The sequence below is a fragment of the Arvicanthis niloticus genome, chromosome 1 (assembly GCF_011762505.2).
Source record: "Arvicanthis niloticus isolate mArvNil1 chromosome 1, mArvNil1.pat.X, whole genome shotgun sequence".
In the NCBI taxonomy this organism is placed as follows: domain Eukaryota; kingdom Metazoa; phylum Chordata; class Mammalia; order Rodentia; family Muridae; genus Arvicanthis; species Arvicanthis niloticus.
In genome coordinates, this window is record NC_047658.1 from 55,388,205 (window position 1) to 55,411,297 (window position 23,093).

At 46.1% G+C, this 23,093-nt stretch overlaps 1 protein-coding gene, 1 long non-coding RNA gene and 1 other non-coding gene across 3 annotated transcripts; all 3 read right to left on the minus strand.

Annotated features, from left to right (window-relative positions):
* Window positions 1–4,041: 4,041 nt before the first annotated feature.
* LOC143442859 (uncharacterized) lies at window positions 4,042–22,250 on the minus strand. Its single transcript, XR_013111413.1, has 3 exons — window positions 22,127–22,250; window positions 18,832–18,923; window positions 4,042–4,265 (listed from the first exon to the last, which is right to left on the minus strand). It is a non-coding gene; the product is annotated as an uncharacterized LOC143442859 (long non-coding RNA).
* Window positions 8,237–8,309, minus strand: Trnav-uac (transfer RNA valine (anticodon UAC)). Its single transcript has one exon. It is a non-coding gene; the product is annotated as a tRNA-Val (tRNA).
* Window positions 18,925–22,049, minus strand: Tlnrd1 (talin rod domain containing 1). The gene has a single exon (XM_034501792.2). The coding sequence runs from the start codon at window positions 20,612–20,614 to the stop codon at window positions 19,526–19,528; it is 1,089 nt and encodes a 362-aa protein (XP_034357683.1). The 5' UTR covers window positions 20,615–22,049; the 3' UTR covers window positions 18,925–19,525.
* Window positions 22,251–23,093: the final 843 nt, after the last annotated feature.

The window sequence follows — 23,093 nt, forward strand, 5'->3', positions numbered from 1 at the left end:
TTGTATATATTGAATATTAGCCCTCTATTGAATCTAGGATTAGTAATGATCTTTTCCCAATCTGTTGGTTGCCATTTTGTCTTATCGACATTGTCTTTTGCCTTGCAGAAGCTTTGCAATTTTATGGGGTCCCATTTGTCAATTCTTGATCTTAGAGTATAAGCCATTGGTGTTCTGTTCAGGAACTTTTCCCCTGTGCCTAAGTATTCGAGGGTCTTCCCCACCTTCTCTTCTATTAGTTTCAGTGTATCTGGTTTTATGTGAAGGTCCTTTATCCACTTGGACTTGAGCTTTGTACAAGGGGAGAGACCTAACTTTCTAAATTACCAAAAGCAAGTCAATCTAGTTGGAGTGTCAGTTAAGGAACCACCTCTTAGGAAGGAGCTCACCTTAAACCATGCTGAAGAGATAAGCAGAATACTTATCCCTTTAGTGAGATAGTGTACCTTTCCTTCCCAGAATTCCTGTCCAGTAGCATAGTTCCTGCAAACTGCCATGAGGTTCTGTTGGATCAATTCACCTAACTCAGAAAAATATCACTTTTCCTTTTTCTTTATTCTGTCTCTTTTGAGTCCTGGCCAGGTATGTTTCATGTTCATTTCGTACTCTGGGCTTCCATGTTATTTCTCTAATACCTCGCTTCCCATTACATGGTGCTTCTACACCATGTGGCTGACTTCCAAGCTGGCTTTACTCAGTGGGCATGGCTTCCCTCCTCCCCATCTTTTCTCCACTTTCTTCCTCTGGGCATCTGTTGTGATTTACATCTTGCCTGCCTTGAGGTTTTTCTTTGAAACATGAATAAAATTGTTCTATTTAAATATACTTTGGCTCTGCTTGACTTTTAAACTTTTCCTGTCTTTTGATTCTCCAATGGGTAGAGAAAAGGAAGCTATTGTTGCATCCCCGGACAATGTCAACAAGGATAAGGGAGAGCACAGGAAAGGCCTAAAGGGGCTGTCATGTTAAAGCCAAGCATCTGTGTCATGGAGGTGGCTTGGAAGGGCTAGGGAGCTCTTGCAATCTAAGTCAGACAACCTGAGTTCAATCTCTGGTCCTCACTGTGGAAGCAAAAAAGGAACACTGTGAAAGTTATCTTCTGACTCCACCCATGTGTTACCACACACCCACAGTCAGAGTCAAACAACAATGAATGAACTGAATTAAAAACAGCATCTAATAAGAAAGCTCTTACTATCATAATGATCCTTCTTGACCTCAGCCTCTACACTTAAAAGGCAGGAACTGCTTTATCTTGCTTTTCTTTGAACTTTTGGTCTCAGCCTTGTTTTCCCTGGGCATCACCTATTAGGGAGCTTACGTCTCTCCTTGAGTTTCAAGTTCTTCAACTGTAAAATAGGGTTGAAAACATTTTACAGGGTTTTAATAATGCATGGATGGGTTTGGAGGTGCCTCATACGTAGCTATTGACATTAATATCGTCAGCAACAATACTCACTTGTAATCCCAAAGGAATTGTTTCTCACTAAAAAGAAAAAAAGGCCCTTTTCCCTAGAGCCAGGCATGGTGTCAAACACCTGTAATCCTAGCATTTGAAGGAGGATGGATCAGAAGTTCAAGCCCAGTTTTGGCTTCTGAGTGAGTTCCAGGCTAGCCTGGTCTACATGAGACCTTGTCTCTTAAAAACATTCATTAAAATAAATGAACAAACAGAATTCTTTCTCAGCACATTTTGCTGTAAAGTCAAGCTCCACTCCACCATCATTAACTTGGTACAAAAGTGCCATCCTGAAATCCCAGGACAGAAATGGAGCCTGAATCCCTAATGCCTTCTGAAGTTCCTCAAGTTGTCCCAGATTGTGAGACATAATTAGATACCTAAAAAAGGAAAGTGAACATTCATGCTTCCCCAGAACATTTCAGCTATTTAAGGGTCATAAGTGGTGCCATTCAAAGTGACCTAGTCCAGTGACCTCATTTAAAGAAGAGAATCCTGAGACCCAGGGACAACAGCTGCTTCAAGGTTAGTGAACAAGCTGCTGAGAACATAAGTTCTTGATCTAGAAGATCGATTGGGTATTACAAAGCAGGTCTCTCAGCAGGGATAGTTCTCTCTCTCTCTCTCTGTCTCTGTCTCTGTCTCTCTCTCTCTCTCTCTCTCTCTCTCTCTCTCTCTCTCTCTCACACACACACACACACACACAACAGGGATAGTACTCAAAAGAAACACACTTCTCTCCCTCTCTGTCTCCCTCCCTCCTCCTCCTCCTCCTTCTTTTTCTTCTTCTTCTTTTCTCTCTCTCTCTCTCTCTCTCTCTCTCTCTCTCTCTCTCTCTCTCTCTCTCTCTCTTTCTGTGACTGGAGATCTTAATCCCCACCTAGACTCCAAACCACTTAAGGCAAGAACACATTTAATGATTTGTCCACCAAGGCCTTGTACTTCATAAACGTCTGTCACTCAGGGCAAACGACTGCCGCTGTACAGAACAGGTAACTTTCTTTAACAAGTTGCTCTTAGCTGGGAATGGTGGTGCACATGGGTTATCCCAGCACTCGGGAGGTCCTGAGGCAGAAGGATGAATCATTCATAGAGATGATCGCATGAGTGCTACCTGTTAACTATTCAGAAGCGGTAAGGACTAAGTGCATTGTAGTATATTCATGCAGTCATGCTGGAATTGTGGTTTTGTATGTTGGTGGTGTCTGCATATGTGTACATGTGTGCATATACACTACTACTACTACGCGACTTTTATGTGAGTGCACAAGATTCAAATGTGCATCCTCATGTTTGTACAAGGATCACTTAACCCACCCACTGAGCCATCCTCCGAGCCTTGGAATTATATTTTAATTGCATCTTAATTAAATTCTTGTTGGAAAAATAAAAAAATATTAAGGAAAAGGGTCACAAAATTATTTGTAAAATCAAGTTGCTAAGTGTGATGTTTCAGACCTTCAGGCATTAGAAATTAGAAATTAGATTTACCTTTGAAATTATCTCTTAAGATACTGCTGGTGGGACTGGAAAGGTGGCTCCACAGTTAAGCATGGCTCTTGCTCTTGCAGAGGACCTGGGTTCAGCTCCCAGCACCCACATCAGGCAGCTCACAGCTACCTGATACTCCAGGGCCTCTCTGGCTTCCTCAGAAACCCGCATACACATGATGCATATGAACACATGTAGGCACACAATGTGTATAAATAAATTTTCACATGTGTGTAAAAATCTTTGAAACAGTGACAGGGAGGCAAGGTAAGAAGGCAGAGACATATAAGGGGGCACGGGAAGGGAAAGAGGCCTGCAGCCCAGGCGACCTAGCTCATGTGTCCTGCTGAATGGTGGTCAATGAACTTCAGTGTCACCGGCAAGCTGACCTACAGAGATAGTGTTTGTCTTCAGACACCTCAGGCAAGGTAGGGCCACACTATTTGTGTCCACTTTTTGCACTGTGCTAACCATCTGCTCTCAGCCCTAAACCCCCAAGCAACGTACTTCATAAAGCCACCTTCTAAATTAATTTACAAAAGGAAATTCTTTTAAAAAAAACATGTAAATAAGCCTTTTTAAACATAATTGTATTATCTGTTTGTGTGAAGATATGGGTATGCGTGCATGTTCATGTGTATGATGTGTGCATACAGATATACCAGAAGACCATGGGTCACCCACCAGTGTCATTCTTCTGTCCACCTCAGTTTTTGAGAAAAGGTCTCTTACTGCAACCTGGAACTCACCAACTGGGCTAGGCTGGCTAGCCAACAACCCCAAGGATGCCTCCTATTTTTTCATTCCTCCAAGCCTTTTTGCATGAGGCCTTCATGTCACATGCCAAAGAGTTCACTGAGCTATTTCTCTAGCCCTACCCCCTTTTACTTAATGTTTAAACGTGACTTAATCTTTACAATATTGTACAGTACAACTTTTAAACAATGTAACTTAGGATGATGCAGAGTCATATCTAGCCATTATTAAAACACCAAAGGTAACTCTCAGGAGAAGTATGTGCTCAAATCTGGGTGTGTATTGAAGTTTTCCTAAATACCCCATCCACTCACCCCAAACTTAAATCTAAAAGTGTAAGCGCATTTTTTTGGTTACTTTATTGTGTTCTTATATCTAACACCCTTCTCCACCCCCAATCCCTTCCAACATTAGGTAGGTGAGAAAGGAGGTCAGAGGGGAAAGGAGGTGTTGATCTCTCCTGCTGATTAGGGGTGTCAAGTTCTTTGGGGCAAGTTTGACCTTCTCTGTCAGGATATCCAATTTCTTCTTCTGTTTTTGCTCATGACCACTTGACAAACTGCAAAAAACAGACAGGAACATCAGCAGGGGGAGAGCAACCCCTGCAGCCTCTCCAGGCTGTGGTATTTTTGTACCCTCTCAAGACCAGAATTCCAAATGTAACTGATTTTCCACTGGCAAAATCACTCCCATGCCAGAGAATGAGACAAATCATAGTCAGCTGCTGCGGACATTCGGAAGCCGCCCCTTTATCCTACACCTAATGTTAAAACAAAAACATATTCATATAACATAACTGGGGTTTTAAAGAAACCAAAATTGTCACTAAACAAAACTGTGTACTATCCTCTTTACAATAAACTCTTTACAATAAACCTGAGATTCTTTTCTCACGCAGTAGCCAAGGTGCCAGCTTTGCTTGAGGGAGGGTGCCTAGGACGGCCGGGCACTCCTTGGCTGCTGTCAGAGGTGCTGAGCCTCAGCACTGCCAGCACAGTAGCATTGACTCAAACATATGCCACAAGGGACAAACCTAAGACTCCGGAGACTTCCCTTAGATGCTAGATACACCAGAATAAGGTTGCTGTTTTAGTAATGCAGGAACAATTTTACAAATGACAACTACTGCCATAAGATAACGTCTCGTGAAAGATGGGGGAAGGATATACTCAGAATATATCCATGAAGCCCATGAAGGTGTTTGAGTCCACTATAAGTAGCTGCTGTGCTGACATTTCACAATGTTCTTTTCCACTCTGCCCAGACATGAGATCTTTGTCATGGATATGCTCTGATCCTCAGCCAACATCTTGGAACCACTGTTCTGGGTGACAATTAAGGCCAACTCCCTATTCCCCAGAACATTATGTAACGTCCAAAGGCTTCCAAATTGTACCAGAAGGTAAAGCTTCTAAGCAAGGCTGTCACCTAAAGCAGCATGGAGTTGCATCCTACAAAATCTTTTGCTTCTTTCTGTATGGCAGTAGCAGGCAGGCTTCACCTCTCAGCTAGTTCATCTTTACAGATGGCACTTATTTCCCAAATCTTCCGTATTAAGAAAAATAACCAAGCTAAGGTCCATGGTTGTGAATATCCACTCACTGCATCAGAAGCTATATGCACAGCTAACCCTGTTTTACCATCCCCAGCTGTTGTAGTAAAGCTATCCTCCTGCCCTCAACATACTACACACACACACACACACACACACACACACACACACACACACACACACACACGTCTGTTACAACCCTCTTACCATCATGGAGGCCAGATTGTTGTGATGACCTATTGAATGCCTGGCCCAGTAGCCATGACAACAGAATAAGCAGAACACAATAAGCTACTATGATCTTGGAAAGTTCTCAGTGTTTAAGAGATGCAAGGTTAAGTGAAGGTGAGATTTCATGATGCAGTTTGCATGAGGTCATCATTGCTGAGGTGCAGCTTTTCAGTGATGCCACTGTTCTGAAATCACCCACACTCTATAAACTAACCATCATGGTCCTGTAAGTAAGCTCATTGGTTTACCAAACTAGGCTTGGCTAGAATTGTTCCTTTGGCCTGTTATCAAATTTACTATCTGAGATGAACAAACAATCTGTTCATGTGTCCCCAGGAAAAGTCACAGAACACCAACATGACCCTCTTTCCCTTCTAAAAGAGCACATAAACTTCTCTCCCTGAGAATAAGCCACCCACAAAAATCGCAATAATTTCTGACAGTTTTAAGTATGGGATGTATCTAGGAAATTAGTATGATACTATCCTAATGTATCATTATTAATTATTAATTAGTGGGGGTGGGAGATGGGGGATGGGGGTTGGGCAGGGGCCGGGAAAGACTCAAAACTCATGTTCATAGAGATAATAATGATAAAGGCCAAGACCAAAGGGGTGATTCAAAGGACACTGGACAGAGATTTCTATGTTGCTCCTCAAAAAAATAAAAAATAAAAAAATAAACAGATTTGCCAGGCATAGCAGTACAAGCCTTTAATAACAACATTCCAGAGGCAGAGACAGGTGATCGCTGGGGTCAAGGCCAGCAGGGTGCCCACAGCAAGTTCCAGGACACCCAAGGATACATAGAAAGACTCTGCCTCAAACAAATCAAATCAAAACAAACAAACAAAAACAAACAAACAAACAAACAAAAAACCCACCACAGACATTCCTGAGCCTTGCAGGACTTGAGGTGATTGTAGTCAGCACTGGAAAGCAGGTTATATGCCAGAAGCTCCAATTCCAGTAAGGAATGGTGCACTTGCATCACTGGTACTCAGCCTCAAGGAAGGTTCCAGAAACTGTCAGCCTAAATATATATTCAGGCTTCTGGGGGAAGGAGCCCTGAATATCCAGTTATCTAGACAGCCCTATGACAAGAGTGAGGCATGGAGCTAAGTCTGGGCTTCCCTCAGGGATCTGAGAGGCAGGCTATTAGCTAGGTGGCCTAGCCTTTGGATGCTGTACACATGGATATCCAGAGCCTAGAATACTGATGCATGACTTTTCCTGGGAAGTCTATTTCTATTCACTCCAGATAGGGAGGACCAGGACACATCAAACAAATCCAAATCCAGCCTAGTGAGCCCACAAGTTTAATTGGGATTGTTTAAGGACAGCTACACCACCAAAGAGTTACCCCACTGGCCCACACCCCACCCCTGCCAACCATTGTTAACTGTTTTTATATCCTTGAGTGTAGGGTACAGATGAGACACCCTCTTTCCTTTCCGGAATGTTAGTGAGCCCAGTGAGGGTGGTCTCACTTGGCAACCAAGGCTTGCTATGACTTCAGACGGCAACAGCTACATCAAAAGCTCAGACAACAGATCATTCCAGCACGGTGGCCCCCAGCAGGAGAAGACACTTAAAACAAAAAAAAAAAGACATTGTGACCTTTCCTTTGGCTGTCAGACTATTGAAACAAAGAATCCCAAAGAGTTAAATTTCCACAGAATCCTATGCTGGGGGAAGGGACAGTCTGATGCCCTGGTACCAGCCAGAGGAAGTGCTTGCCTCCCAGAAAGAGACTTCAAGTAGTTCTGATAGTCAATTAATGTGTGCATTTCCTGGCTTCCCTTCATTGTTTCTATAAAATTCTATCACTACAAGAAAAGCCAGAGAACTCACAGTCTTCCTTTCTGTACCTCACAGTGTAAATAAATCAACGCTCTGTATCAAATGCCTCCTAACTTCTTTTAAAGACTGGTGCGTTTCTGAATCTACATCTTTTCAAAGACCAAGATAAAACCTACCAGTGGATTGAAGGTGCTGTTGCCAAGCCTGAGTTGACCTGAGTCCAAGCTCCATGATCCACGTTGTGGCAGGAGAGACTCCCAAAGGTGTTTTCTGACCTTCACTTGTGTACCATGGTACACTCACAGACCACACACACACACACACACACACACACACACACACACACACACACAAACGCACGCACGCACGCACGCACGCACGCACATATACACAAAATATATAAACAAACAAACAAATAAATAAATAAAATTTCTGTTTTGCTTTTGTTGTTTCAAAACAGGGGTTTCTCTATGTAACCCTGGCTAACCTGGAACTCACTCTGTAGACAAGACTAGCCTTTAACTCTGAGATCTGCCTGCCTCTGCTTCCTAAGTATTGGGATGAAAGGTGTATGAGACCACTATAAGTTTAAAAAAATATATGTATGTATATTTTGGAGAATGTTTGGGGAGAGGATAAGATGCCCCAAGACAGATGCACTGGCTTCTCTTCACACTGTCTTTACATCCTGTGCACTGTAACCCCAATGCTGGGAGAATAGAATTCTAAATTATGGCTCTGATCCCTGCTTTTTCTGATTCTTAAAGGAATTATTTATTTTCTGTATAGGAGCACACTGTCACTGACACATCAGAAGAGGCCATTGGATCCAACTACAGATGGTTGTAAACCACCATGTTGTTGCTGGGAATTCAACTCAGGACCTCTGGAAGAGCAGTCAGTGTTCTTAACCCCTGAGCCATCTCTCCAGCCCCGAAGCTACAATGGTTCCACTGGGGCTCGAACCCAGGACCTTCTTCATGTAAAGCAGACGTGATAACCGCTACACTATGGAACCATGTTTTTCTGATTCTTAACAGCAGGCCACCTTGGGGCTAGGGAGCAGTTAATCACTCTTGTAAAGGACTCAAGTTCAGTTTCTAGCACGATACAGTAAGTAGTTTCATAATCCTCTGTAAGCCCAGTTTCAGGGAATCCAATGCCTTCTTCTGACCTCCATGGGCATCAGGCCATGTGGTGTAAATGCATATAAGTAAGAAAAACTTTAATAAAGTAAAATAAATAAATACATATTAAAAATAAAAGCAGGCCACCTATCAGGCATGATAGATATCTGTAATCCTACCAGACGCAGAGACAGAGGCAAGTGGGTCTCTGTGAGTTCAAGACCAGCCTGGTCTACTAATGTGTAGGTAGCCTAAGACCCTAACTCAAATGTACTGGTGGCCTGGAATCTTCTGAGGCTTGTTTGTTTTGTTTGTTGACTGATTGGTATTTTCGGGACAGGATATTACTTTATAATCCAGGCTGTCCTTAAACTGGCTATCCTCCTGCCTCAGCCTCTTTGGTACTGGGATTATAGACATATTTCACCATACCCAGCTGCTCTGAGACTTTTACTTTTCCTGAACTCCCTAGTGTCTTGGACTTTTCATCCCCTGAGTCTGTCACTTCTTCCATTTAGAGAGGTCTAGGTCTGGGAAGCAGAGTACTGTGTGTGTGTGTGTGTGTGTGTGTGTGTGTGTGTGTGTGTGTACTGGGCACTGCTCACTCCAGAAACAAATTTAAGTACATTATCATAACCTGAACCTGATTATGAAAAGCCATGAGTAATTTTTGCATTATAACAATCACAGGACTAGAAGCCAGAACTCAATTCTCACGCCAACTTCAAGGGCTCCCTGGGGAGTCTGGTTCTCAGTGGATGTGTGAGAAAGACCAACTTCCCAGGGTGGCGAATGGTTTCTAGACCCTTGAGGAGAAGAGCTAAACTCATTACCAGGTGCACACCTAGGCCTACAGTTCACAACCCAGAGTTCAAGTTTAGCTTAGGCCCTAGAAGAACTATCAATGTAACAGCCCCCATTCCCAATCCCCCAAAACAGAGGTCAGTCCACCCAAATCCTCTCATTTCTCCTTGGAGTTTCACTCAAATACCTGGGGAGCTTACAAGATTTTATTTTTCTGGGGGCTGAAGAAATGTCTCAGTAGTTAAGAGCACTGGTTGTTCTTCCAGAGGACCCGGGTTTGGTTCCCACTGCCCATATGGCAGCTCACAGCCATTTGTAGCTCCAGTTCTATGGGATCCAACTCCTTCTTCTGGCCTCCATGGATATGTATATAGTTTACAATGCAGGCAAAATACTCACATACATAAAACGCACACACACACACACACACACACACACACACACACACACACACATATATATATATATGAATGAAAGGGTCTAGTGTAACCCAGCCTGGCTTCCAACTTATTATGTACCCAAAAAACAATCTTGAACTCCTGATTCTCCTACTTCCCCAAAGCTAGGATTATAGGTGTCTATCAGCAGGCTAAGCAGAAGCTCAGCCACCTGAAGTACATCTTCAGCCTCCGGAAGGCCTACAAAGGCCCCATGCAGGCCATGGCAGCCTTGTCCTGACACTGATAGTCCTCAGCTTTGGACCCAGAAAACACTCTTGTACTTAGAAAGACAGGAGAGAAACTTCGCTGAGAAGCCAACAAAGCAAAGCACAACAGGGATGAGAGTGGGCATGGGATGCCTTACACCCATGCTACTAGAACCAGGCCTTGGGCTAGAGAGGAAGAAGAGGCCTCAGCAGTGGTAATGGCTTGCCTTTGTTTTCTGTGGGCCCCATCCAGTGTCATGCTGCCAATAATGAATGTGTAAAATTTTTGACAGATGGAAGTCACTGTGTAGGGTCAAGATTTACTTTACAAGATTTACTCTACACTTAACCTGTCTGTCAGAGTCCACTCTACCACAGGGCTGGGCTGTAGGGAAGCTCGGAGACACTGCTCCAGAGAAAGGAAAGTGAAGTCTGAGATGTGAGAAAGCCAGAGCTGGTTCAGGGGTCCCCAGGCCTGTGATGAGTTCAGGGCCTTGGGATTCTCAGACTCTCGGACATCCATGTGCAGCTGGGAGCCTCAGGAGAGCAGAGGCTGGAGTGTGTAATAAGTCTAGGCCCACAGAAGATGTTGTTACCAGACCTGAAGAATGGGGGAGGAAAAAGAAACGTGGGGTGAAGAAGGAAAGACAGCTTAGCCTGTGCAACAGCTTAGAGACCAAAAGAACACACAGAGCTCAGTGTCAGAGGCATAGTTTGCAAGGCAGCTATGAGACTCAACCTTCTGGAAACGTCTTAACTAGGAGTGTAGCTTTTGCCCTCGAGTTAGTGGGAGGATTGTGGGAAGAACTGCGGAGTGGGTGAACAACAAAGACATTTGCATCTTTAGAGACCCAAAGGTTCCTTAACAAACCAGAAGCCAGTCTTGCTCAGGCATCCTCCAAAACCCATAGGATGCTACAGCCAGTATCCCACCTTTCTCTATGTCTGTTTTGCCTGAGTCAGTTACTAAAAGCTCTACACAGTGCTCTGTAGTGGCCCAGGAGGAGCTCAAACCAAATGTTTGAGACTCAGGAAAAAAATTCACAGAAATTACCCTCTGGATGGTGAAGAAATAACTAGGTCAGAAGCATATGATCTAAAAGAGCAGAGGGACTCCATGTTAGAAATTCACTCACTGACGTAGCCAAGTCCTAATACTAGGTTCTGTCAGAGATAGCCCATGGTTCATATCTTCCTGTTTCCACTTAGCAGCTTGTGACCTGGGCAAGCAGTTTCAGTTAAGCATCCTCTCCTGAGAGAGTTCTGTGTCCCTCAAAGTGTCAGTTGAGAGCTGAGTGATATAAAGGAGGAACCATGCCAACTACTATTACCCTTTCATTAACCAGCGTACTGAGAGTCTAGTTGATACCTAGGGATGACAGGGACGAAAGAGACATGCCAGTCACCCTCCCACCCATATGCCTCTTCTATTGTCCCAACTCAGCTCTTGGTGATCTATAAAAGCAGTCAGACTTAGGATCTATCTGTAGGTAAATGTGTCCTACCAGCACCACACAAGCTCCTGATCTTAAGACCAGGCTAGCATCAAGTGGAGAGGACATGTTCTTCCATTCTCTGCAGATCAGACTTAGTATGTTCAAAGAGCCTTACATCTTGCGTCAACACAACCTGGAGATTAGAAAAGGATACATGGGCCTTGTTCATTCCAAGGTACCTATGGCCTCTCTAGAAAACCAACCTTCAATTAGACAGAAAACAAATCATGAAATTCCCTCTCACATGTGGTCACTAGAAAGAGGTGGGCAAATCAGTTCCAGCCAGCACCATTCTTTTCTGGCAGGTTAACATAGCCAATATGACTCCAACTAGAGATTACGAGGACTGGAGATAGGCAAAAGGTTAGGTGCTTAAGCTGTTCTCCTGTGATCTTCCTTGCCTCTCTACCAACTATACTACATGATAATCATCTTTGTGTTCCTGGCACCCAGCATCCTCAATGTACAGCCAACTTCGGGAGTCTCTACTAAAGACCCCTGAACTCCATTATCAGTATCCTCACAACTGCCAGTAGCTCTAATTAACGTCCTCTGTATGGAGTTTGCCAGCATGTACACACACACACACACACACACACACACACACACACTTTTTAATACTTACTTAGTAAGGTAGAAATTACAGTTGTTTCTACAGATCATTCGAACTACGCTGGGATTTTTATTGTTGTTTTATTTTATTTATGTCTATGGGTATTTTGCCTGAATGTATGTCTGTACACTGTGGGCATGCTTGGTGTACTTGGAGGCCAGAAGAGGACATCATTTCCTCTGGAATGTGAGTCACAAATAGTTGTGAGCCACTTTGTAAGTGCTGGGAATTGAACTCAGGGCCTCTGGAAGAGCAGCCAGTGCTCTGAACTGCTGAGCCATCTCTCCAGTGCTTATGGGATTTTTTTTTCCTCATTGTGTTTGTGGTAGGGTGTGTGAGTTAGAGGGTGGCGAGCAGTTTCATCTAGCCCAGACTATACTGAAGCTGGCCTTGAACTTCTGATCCTCCTGCCCCAGCCTCCCAAGCACTAGTTTAAAAGTCATGAACCACTCACTACACATAGCTTTAACTACCTATTTTGAAAATTAGTACTACTTGTGTTTAACATGATATGAGAAGAAACAGCTGTCAGGGAGCCTTTTAGGAAAATCTGTTTACCAAAATATTATTTAGTTACAAAATCCTCTCTCCCTCTCCCTCTTCCTCTTTTTCTCCCTCTCCCTCTCTCTCAGTGGATTTTGTTTGTTTTTGTTTTTTGACATAGGGTCTCATGTAGCCCTTAAACTTCTGGCCTTCTTGCCTCCATCTCCCAAGTGCTAGGATTACAGGTATTTGCCACTTTTGGCTGTTGGTCAGTTGATTTTACAACAGGAATCTGGTGATTACCCAAAGAGTAAAGGTGAAAGGAAAGGGCCTATGTCACCAAGCTGCCCTGAACCTAACATTCAGCGAGATGATGCCGTTTCTTCCAGTAGCTCTCCAGTTCTGGAGATTTGCCACCAGTCCAGACCTCCTGAAAGGTGTTTGCCAGGAGAGCCAAGGTAACCGATAAATGATTTTGCTTGATCGGTATTTGCTTCAGTACCTTCCAAAATTTAAGGAGGCTACAGCTCAGTGATAAAGCATTCATTTAGCACGAAAAAAAGTCGTGGGATTATCTACCCACACAGAGAGACACACAAAATGAATGAATTAACTGTTAATAATTGGGTTGTTTACAAGTGATTTGTATTCTGAAGTAATTTGTGCTTGGATAATACACCTCACATCTTCAGCAGTTTGGGGAAGTGACACACTCAAGTTGGACGAATCCCAAATTATATTTCCCTTCCTCTAAAACAGGATTGACTAACTCTCCTCTGTCTTTTCTTTAGCCAAAACTGAATACATGTGTGCTACACATTAAGAATAGGGTCAGTTAGCAAACTCAGCAGACAAAGCTTAGCAAGCCTGAGGACCCAAGTTGAATGCCCAGATCCCATATAAAGGTGGAAGGAGAAAACCAATTCCCCAAGGTTGTCTTCTGACTTTCACATATCCTTGTGACATGTGTGCACACACACACACACCCCAAACACATACATTTGAACACATAAATCATCTTATAACTCCACTGTAAGCCATAGTTTCAAACTGAGGGGACTGGTTTGTTTTTCAATTATGACCGAATTCATATTTAACATCTAAGTCTTCCCTGAAGAACAAAATGTAAGAGTTGAAAGATTTTAAGACATACAGTGTTGTAGAGAGTCTGGATTGGAGGCCTGAAACTACACAGAACATGTCTCAGAGGACAGAGAGAAAGCATCAAGGCAATTGCTGTGTCAGAGCACTCCAAGTTAAGGCAAGAATGTCAAGGAAAACCATGTGAAGCTAACATTCAGCGAGAAGATGCCGTGAGGTAGATGGGGCTACTCTGGTGGATTCCATCACGAAGTCTTCCCCTTCATGGAGTTCACTGTAAATATTTGCTTTAATTTTTACAACGGGAAAACAGAGGCACAAATGTTTGGAAGACAGACACAGTGAGTAATACCTATCTCCTCCCAAGAGTGTTCTAAGGACCCAAGGACACATTATGGGTGAAAGTGGTTTGTAAACTAAAGAGGCTGAAATAAGGATAGTAGATGCTTCAGTTCCCACAGTTGAGAATAAAGCCAGGACTCAGTCAATGCTACCTCACACTGACACAGAACAGTCCCAGGGTGAATGTGAGTAAGATCTCCTGTGCCAAAGAGCAGTTCTTACTAGGCAGGGTTAGGACCAGGGTATGACTGAGATCCTGTGTACCCTCTGACAATGCATCCATCATGTGAGTAGCAGCTTCTCGTCTCAGTCCCCACTCCTGCCACTGTGAGAGTCTTCTAAAAGACAACTCTAGTTTTTGAGGCTGGTCACCCTTAAAGAGCCCCTATCTCTTGAGTGTATCACATACTACAATATAGATTTCCTGCAGTACATATTTTAATAGGTCTGCACATTAAGTTGCTTGTGAGTATGTTTTATAAACTCAGTAGCCAGGGCTAGAGGGAAAGCTCAGCAGTTAAAAGCACTCGTTATTCTCACAGGAGACCCAGGTTTGTTTCCCAACATCCACACGGTGACTCACAAATATCCATAACTTCAGTTCCAGGGAATCTGACACCCTCTTCTGACCTTCTTACGCACTAGGCATGCACATGGTACACAGACATGCATGCAGGCAAAAACTCATTAAAAACAAAAACAGAAAACAAAACCCTATACAAAATAGTAAATAAACACAGACGTGAAGTGTTCTTTCTTGAGTGGTCAAAGAGCTCACAGGTTGTCTCTTTTTTTTTTTCCCCTTCTAATTCACCTTGCTATTTCTAGGACAAAAGACAATATGTAAGAACATAAAGCCAGAGAGAGAAAAAAAAGAGGAGAGAGGTGCTTAATTCTCAAGCTGAAGAGATGGCTTCCAGGGTATTGCTATACAACTTTGATGATGTAATTCCCAAACTTGTCCTCTGATCGCCACATGTAAGCTGTGACACATGCATAGTTGCGCGCGCGCGCGCGCGCGCGCGCACACACACACACACACACACACTCAAACATCTATTTACAAAAGAAAGTTCTTAGGGTCTGGGGACATACCTCAGAGGCAGAACACTTGCTTGCCACATACAAAGACTTAGGCTTAATCTCAAAATATCCAAGAGAAAAGAACACCAGAGTAAAGGAGGAGCTCATAGAAATGATATAGCCCCTGATACACAAGTGGTGTATCCTGAAATTTAAAGATGGAAAAAGAATAAAAAGAAGCTTGCATACTCTATAGGGTAGGAAGTCTCCAACCTAGGCATGCATCAATGACCTGAAGAGCCTGACGCAACACAGACCAGCTTCTATTGAACAAAGCTGAGGTGGCATCCAGAATAATGCAGATGCTGCAGGTCCTTAGACCACACAGCAGTACTGAGTCTAGATCTGTATCATTCACAGCTGTATCTGAGTTGGCTCCCACTGACTTTTGGCCCAGTGAATGACCATTATAACTATTTCACTACTTGCTTATGTAAACTCGTTGCAGGCATTTTATTAGTTTCATTTAAAAGCCTAAACCAAAATCTGTGTGTCAGGCATTATAGCCTCTGACCTTAATGGGCACGCTGCTTTGTTAAATTGACCCCAATTTTATTAAACTAACCCCAATCACAGATGCCCATGCTAACAATAGGTTTTCCTTGTATCTAGACAACTAGTTTTTTGAGCCTTTTATCATTGTAGAGGGAAGCAGATCACTCCCAGAAACTTTGCTTAAGCAAAATGGACCAATCAGATAACCAAAGTAAATAATGGAGCAAACTGATGATCTGCCTGGAGCACAAGTGTCTGTTTCTGCCCTTAAAACCCAGGTCTCCTTAAGAACTCTTTCACTTACTAGAGCCAAAGGTCAAGTCAGGCAGCAGCCACTGGCAGGGGTGCTAAGTCTGTGGATTTCTTCTCCAAGTCCTCTCAGTCTCTGTGCACTTCTTGGTTGCTAACTCAGGGAGGTCCTCTGTCCAACCCCCAACCCCCACCCCCCCACCCCCGCTCCATTCTGCCTGTTCACCAGTCCCATTCATTCAGAAAAACAGGTGTTCCTGTTAAAATTAGCTGTCTCAAACTGCAAAATATCTCATATCCCTATACCAGCTTTAAAAGGAAAGTGAAAAATAACCACCATTCAGCCGTTAACTGACGTTTCCAGAACGTTTCCAGAATTAGTCTCTCTTTCTCTCTCTCACACACACACACACAGACACACACACACAGACACACACACACAGACACACACACACAGACACACACACAGACACACAGACACACACACACACACACACACACACACACACGCACGCACAGTTTTGCATTCTTACCAAGAACTCAAGATGAATTACAAAGTCCAAACTTTAAACTGACAAAGAAAGGCTTCTTGTCTTGTTTTGATCTCCTCCCCCCCAATATGCTTGAAAGCCTGTTCTGTCCCATTTCTTCCTTGGGTTGACTGTCACAGACAATGGCTTTTGTTCAGGGAATTCAGCTGTTTTTCCATCTTTCTCTTTAGCATTCCTAAGAAGGTTCATGACATCTTTTGGTCAGAAAGATTAAGGCTCTGCATTAAGCCTGACTTACAAACCTTGACCTGGAAAGTCAGAAGAACCCAGGGATGGACTGGAAGTTGGTGGTAGTGAAGTTTAATTTACATATTTATAAAAGGAAGGCAGAGTGAAATGAGGCCGTTCTGATTTTATTCCTGGAACCAGTAACTCTGCTGACCTCATTACAGCCTATTATAAAATAGGTTGATATACTTCTTTAAGATAGTTGTTATATCTAGGTTGGTCAGTGGGTTACACCTCTGATTGAACAATTCCAAACTTATAAAGCCTATGATTAACATTATTTTTAAAAAAATGTATAAATGCAAAAAGGAAAAGGGGGCATGGGATAGGGGTTTTCTAAGGGGGGGGAATGGGGAAAGGGGATGGCATCTGAAGTGTAAATAAAATATCTAATAAAAAAAAGGAGAAAAAAAAACATGGAATACTTAAAGAAGTTTGGCAACTAATATACTGGAAAGAAGTTAGAATGCCCAAGTTCTGTGTGTCTGCATGCAGTGCCCAAGTTCCTAACCAGGCACTGCATGCAGACACACAGAACAGTGCTGTGCATTGCTCACTCTGGCTTCTAAAAACCTACTGAAAAGACAAGAGATAATTTCAAGACACCAGACTGTAGGACAAACCCTGACCCTTACAAACCGAAGAGAAAAAGGAAGTTAAATATCACATTTCTCAAGGACAGAGATTTTTAACATCCCGCACTCAACCCCTATCATATACACGAGCACTGAAACAACCGCTACTCATCTGTGAGGAAGAGCAGTTTCAAATTTAACGTGGAGACTAGCTAGTTAATGGCACGCAAGGAGATCGGGCAAGTCTTTTTTCCTTTTAGCTTGCATAGTTTTAAAATTAGTTCTTCAAGGAGAGAGTCCAAGAATAAACTGACAATTCTTTTTTCTTAATTACCAAAATTACAGGTTTCTGGCCCTTTATTCCTTTCAGTTTACTCTCTGTGATCTGCTTACTAAAGGAACCATACAAAATTTAGACTTTATCATTATTTTCGTAAACCCAGTGAATAATTTCCATGTGTATGTAGGATTTCCTTTGGCACCCCACTTCCCAATCTCCTGAAGCTGATCTAGACTAAACTTTACAAAAGAGCTGGGATAAGGAACATACTCAAGGCCACTTTATTTTACTTTATACCTTAACTCTTGCAAGATCTAATCAGAGAAAACTACTCCTTTAACCATTTCTTATTTAATTCCTAATGCATATCTGTCTGAGACAGACTGTGCTGGCCTCAAACTTATGGCAAGGCTTCTACTTAAGCCTCTTAAGTGCTGGAATTGGAGGTGTGAGCCACCACAGCCAGCTTTCCCCTGACCATTGAAAATAAAATGTATATACCTTATTACTTTAACTTTTTCTAAGAAACTGTGGGGGAAAAATGATTCTATAAGTTAACTTTCATATTCTTGTAATAAATACAGCCACTCAAGCAAGTCAGTCGTATGACTTTTTCACTCTAATATTTTATGGTGAAAACTTTTCAGATCTGTGGGCACTGCAAAAGGTTTAAGCACAATAAATCCCCCTGAAAAAAAAAAAAAAGTAAATGATACACTGAAAGCTATAGGAGTTTTTGTGCTTGTGGCTCTTCCAGGTTTAAGGCTGCAGATTGTTTGTCACTCTTTTTAATAAGGGACTATTCAACAGTGTCTCCCTTTTGAAAAAGCCCATCCCAAATTCCTTTACATACCTACAGAAAAGCCAAACTACCTCGACATAATTTCAATCAAAAAAAAAAATACTCTTCCAATACGCAACCAACCACTTGGAATCAAGGTCAGAAAAACGAGCCCCCCCTCCCTCCCGCCCCCCCCCCCCCCCGCAGTTATACTCTAGAAAGTTCTTAATACTCTCCAGAAGATATCCTCCTCCATCAAACTGCCTAGAATCTTCTTTAAAGCCATAGATATTTCTGAGTTAGGCCTAGCCTCACCGAAGACGCTAAAGGCACTCGGTTGATACATAGTCCCATGCAATATCCTGTGAGCTGGCAAGGAAGCATCCGCACAGTATTAGGAAGTGCTTTAACCTGAAAATGACAGGCTGAATACAAATCAGTAAGCCTGAACCATGACTCGCTAATTATGTTGGAGAGGTGAGTGGAGGACAAAGAGGGCTAGATTACTTTCCAGAAAAACTAGAGGGAAGACAAAACCCCTACTAACAGCCCGCCCTCAAGCACTGCATAATCCAGTCACCTCTCGCTTGCCTTTAAGAATAGTTCACATACATTTGTCTTTCTAGGGTGCAAGGATACTCAGAGGAATAATACTTGAGGGAAAAGGTTAGGTACTGGGGATTCACCTGCTGTCAGAAGTAAACCGATGTCCCCCACAGCTCCTTCCCACAGATGACAGGCAGCATGCACAGTTATCGAAAATACAGCAAAAAGCCATCTGAGAAACATAACAATTTAATAGATGAAATAAATACTCCAGTACATGCAGGGTAAAAACTTGACATTGGGGGAAAAAAAAATCACTCTATAGTGTAACTTAAAAAATAAAACTCACGCTCACAGTAGCTTTCCCCCCACTTGCAAATCATATGGCAAAGTCATACTCTTTTCACACCGTGTATACTCTAATTCAACAAAAATAACGACATACAAAAAGGTAGCTACATCCATGTCTAAAGGAGTGAAAACTGAGGTAACCTTTCATTTAATTAAAAAGAAGAAAGAAATGAACCCATGACCTCTTTCCTGCTCAATTGATAACTGAGTTGAGGGGCTGGAGTGTGTAGGGGTAATCCTGCAGCCAGCAGACTACCCATCTTCTCTGTCTGAGTCTCTAGAGTGGGCTGGTAGACACCTGGGCCCTCTGTGTACACGTTGAGTGCATGGCCCTGCCTTCTGGAAAATTCCTCTTGAGCATTTAACATGGGGGAGGGGTCACCTATGGTTTCTTTGGTATAAATGGAGAGGGAAGGAGTTAAGTGTCTTCCTTTAGCCTGGGGTGGAAATCGGGTATGGGGGCTGGGGTGGGGGCGGGGAGTGCTAATTCACAGAATTGGAATTCACTGGCGGTAAAGTCCTGGGTGAAGACCTTTCCCTTAAAGCCTGAGATAGCAGGGTGCAGCCTTCAGACACGGCGCAGGCCGAGTTCCTCAGCCTCTCCCTGTGGTCCGACATCTTGGCGCTCCCATCCGGGTGCTGCGCCAGATCCCTGAGGCACTGGGTCAAGAGCACGCAGGCCGACACCACACTCATGGCACCTCCCAGGATGGCGGTCTGCACCGCCTTGCCCTCAGTGCTCACAGCAGCTGCGCGACCCAGGAATTGAGGCTCGGTGGCAAAGCCCACCAAAGCGCTCACCGCCTGCACCAAGGGCCCACTGAAGAGCGCGCACCGGCTACGGGCCAGCTCGCTGGGCGCCGCCTTCACTTCGCGCACACATGCTAACAGCGCGGATGCACTGGTGCTCATGCACTTGACGCCCAGCTTGAACTGTTCGCGGGAGAAGCGGTCCCGTGACTTGTCACTGGCCAGGGCGCACGCATCCGTCAGGAACTTGAGGTTTCGAGACAGGCCCTGGGACACCTCCAGCAGCAGCTGTGGGGTCATGTCTGCCAGTGGGGTGGCTCGCAGCACAGCACAGCCTTGCTCCACCTCGTGGCGGCAGCGTGTCACACGGTAGCGGTCCACAAGGCCAGGCTGTGCAGGTTGAGCGCCCGGTGTGGCAACGGCTGCCAGGTAGGCCGCATGTGCGGAGCACTCGGTCAGCGACACCACCAAGTCGCCCAGTTCCACAAGACTGTCCCCCGCCTCTCCGAAGCGGCCCATGTTGAGCTGGCTCTGCACGTCGTGGGTGAGGATGGACAGCCCCTTGGTGCGCGCGATGATGGTGTCCCGGCACTGCTCGAAGGACTCGGCACCAGCGCCAGGGGAGGCGGGGCCTTCGAAGAGCACCGGCCGCGCCTCGCTCGACAGCAGCAGCAGGTCGGCCACCAGCTGCATCTTGCCCTTGCAGTGATCACAGATAGACACCAGCCTCTTCCGCGGCTGCGAGCTGGCCCCGCCGACGGCGCTCCCAGGAGCCGGAGAAGCCGCCTCGCCAGTGGGCTTCCCGGCGCTGCCGCTAGCCATCGCGCCCAGGGGGCACTGGCATGCCGCTGGGGAGCCCGATACCACCGCCGCCGCGACTCAGCTGGCCAGGGCCGCGCTGCCTTCCGCGCACCATCATGCCACCCACCGCGGCGGGCACAGAGATCCGGGTGGCGGCGGCCGGTGGCCGGGCGTCGCAGGGCGGGCCCAAGCCCGCGGCAAGCTCTTCGGGGTGCTGTGTAGCTCGCGGGAACCGTGAGCCGGGGCACGGCAGACTCCTGGTCCGCGCCCCTCTTCACGAGCCTACCAGAAAAGTCCCCGCTGCCGGGCTGTCGCCACCTTCCTGGGCATGGCCGGCCGGGCCGCCGGAGCGGAGAGGGCGGGACAGGGAGGCTGGGAGTTGTCCTTCCTTCCTTCCTTCCTTTGAAATCAAAATCCTCTGCTCCTAGAGGAGCGCGGGCGGCGGCCCCGGCAGGCTTTGCTGTCAGCCGCTGCGCTGCGGCGACCCGGCTCAACAGCGCACGTGGGCTTCAGGGGCGGCGACCCCGCCAGACGGTACTGGCTGGCGACGGCGGCCGGAGCTGACGCCCGGGGGCGCGCGGCCGCATCTCCTGCTCCGGCTCTTGGGGCGCTGGGCGGCCACAGGGCCGAGGGCGTGGCTGGCTCTGTGGCGGCCGCGCGGAGTCAGTCGGGCGGGAGGCTGCAACGCAGGGTGCAGGGCGGCCGCGCCTTCCCGCCTGGCGGTTCAGAGTGCGCGGCCCGGCGCCGCGGCGGCACGCCCTCCCTGCCTGAATGGCCTGCGACCGGCGACCGGCTGTCGTGGAGATTCCATCTCTGTTTCCCCGCAGAGCCCGCGGGCCCTGAGCATCCGACGCCCCAGGGTAGTCGGCTCAGAAGGTGAGCGCAGCGTCGCGGAGGCCGCCCCGGGCCGGGACTCCTGCCATGTTTGTCAACCAGCAACTTCCGAGCGACCTCCGAGCAACTGAAAGGAAGGGCGGAGACCGCAGGCCAGGGGACACCCGCCTGCCGGCGCGCGAATGCGGCTTTCGCCTCCTCGCGTCCGCCTCGCCCCCGGCTCGCCGCCGCCACCTCGGCCGTAACCTCCCCGGAGCCTATAGGAATCTTTTGTGTGGCGTCACCGCCTTTCGTTTAAATCCCGCTTCCTCCTCTCGCCCTTCCTCCCGCCCCCTCCGCCGATCCCGGATGCTTGCGCGATGCGCTGCTCCTCCCCCGGGAAGCTGGGGGCCGTGGGAGGACGCCGCGCCCAGCCCCGACGCTGCGGCCCTGGGGCCGGTGGTCCCTGCATCCGGAGAGGCTAGGAAGCTTGTGTGGTGGGGAAGGCCCGCCCTTGCTCCGCGCCCGGGCGCTGCGCACACTCTGGGGACACCGGGGCGCAGCCGCTAGTGGCCTTACGTAAGCTCTCAGGCTGCCCCACGACTCGATGCTTCCTCCCCGCCGAGGGAGCTAGTGTAAAAGGTGATCTGTTCTGCTTGCTTGGGGAGGACGCGGCTCACTATTCCCTGGTTCTCACCCCAGCCTCGAGATTCCAATCACCTCTGAGATTCGATGACTTTAGCAAGGCCTCCTCCGCCCTTTGTTGTGTTCGACCCTCTCCTGTGGGTGGGTTTCTGGGTTTCTGTGAAGCAGTGAAAGGAGCGCTGGTCACGCTCGAGTTCCCACAGCTAGTGGGGCTCAGAGATACACTCGTCCTGGGATTGTCTCCCCCCCCCCCCCCCCCGGCCATTTAAGAGTTGTGTGACCTTGGGCAAGTTCTCTCTCCAAGTCAGATAGTGTACGGTGACCTCGGTTCCAGCTGGCTAGGATTCGTATGTGCCTTGATCAGCAGTTCCTGACTCCATCTAGATAATGGAATAATAGCAGCCATTGTTAAGTAAGTGTCTATTGAGGTAAACATTGTTATCTCTGGGTTACGGACTGGGAAACTGATTGCTCCTGGCCCTGTAACTAGGGATTAAGCCCAGGACCTTGATCAAGCTACTGTACTTTTTATTTACTGATTTAACTGATTAAATTGTACAGACTGGCTTTGAACTTCTGATCCTCCCCCCTTCAGTGTCTCAAGTAGTTGTGATTGTAGGCCTGTGCCATAGGGCCCTGTGGCCAGGTGGACTTAAGTGACTCCCTAAGCTCCTGACCACAACAGATGGCTAGAAGAGATGGTCCCCCACCCCCACCGGCCACAGCGACCCCCTTTCTTTGTGTAAGCCTTGTCTGCCAGAAACTCCTGGAACACCTGGGTCTCCTCCCAGCAGCCCTGAAGTCTGCTGGTGCCCAGCACAGCCGGTGTGTGCTCAGCCAATGGAAACGTTTGCTCTTCTGTCTTCCTAGGACCTCCACGTCTACATTTTAAAGACAGTTGTAAATGTTATTTGTAAGTTGGATGACCTCAAATTTATTGTCCAAACCCCAGTAGTTTACAGAATGAACTATGAGGCAAAATTTTAATAGAAGTCAGCAAGGAACAACAGATAAAAACCTGTATATGCACTCTACTCATCAC

Bases quoted from the DNA above. Each gene is read 5' to 3' on its own strand.
- Tlnrd1 (XM_034501792.2), bottom strand. From the start codon at position 20,614: ATGGCTAGCGGCAGCGCCGGGAAGCCCACTGGCGAGGCGGCTTCTCCG.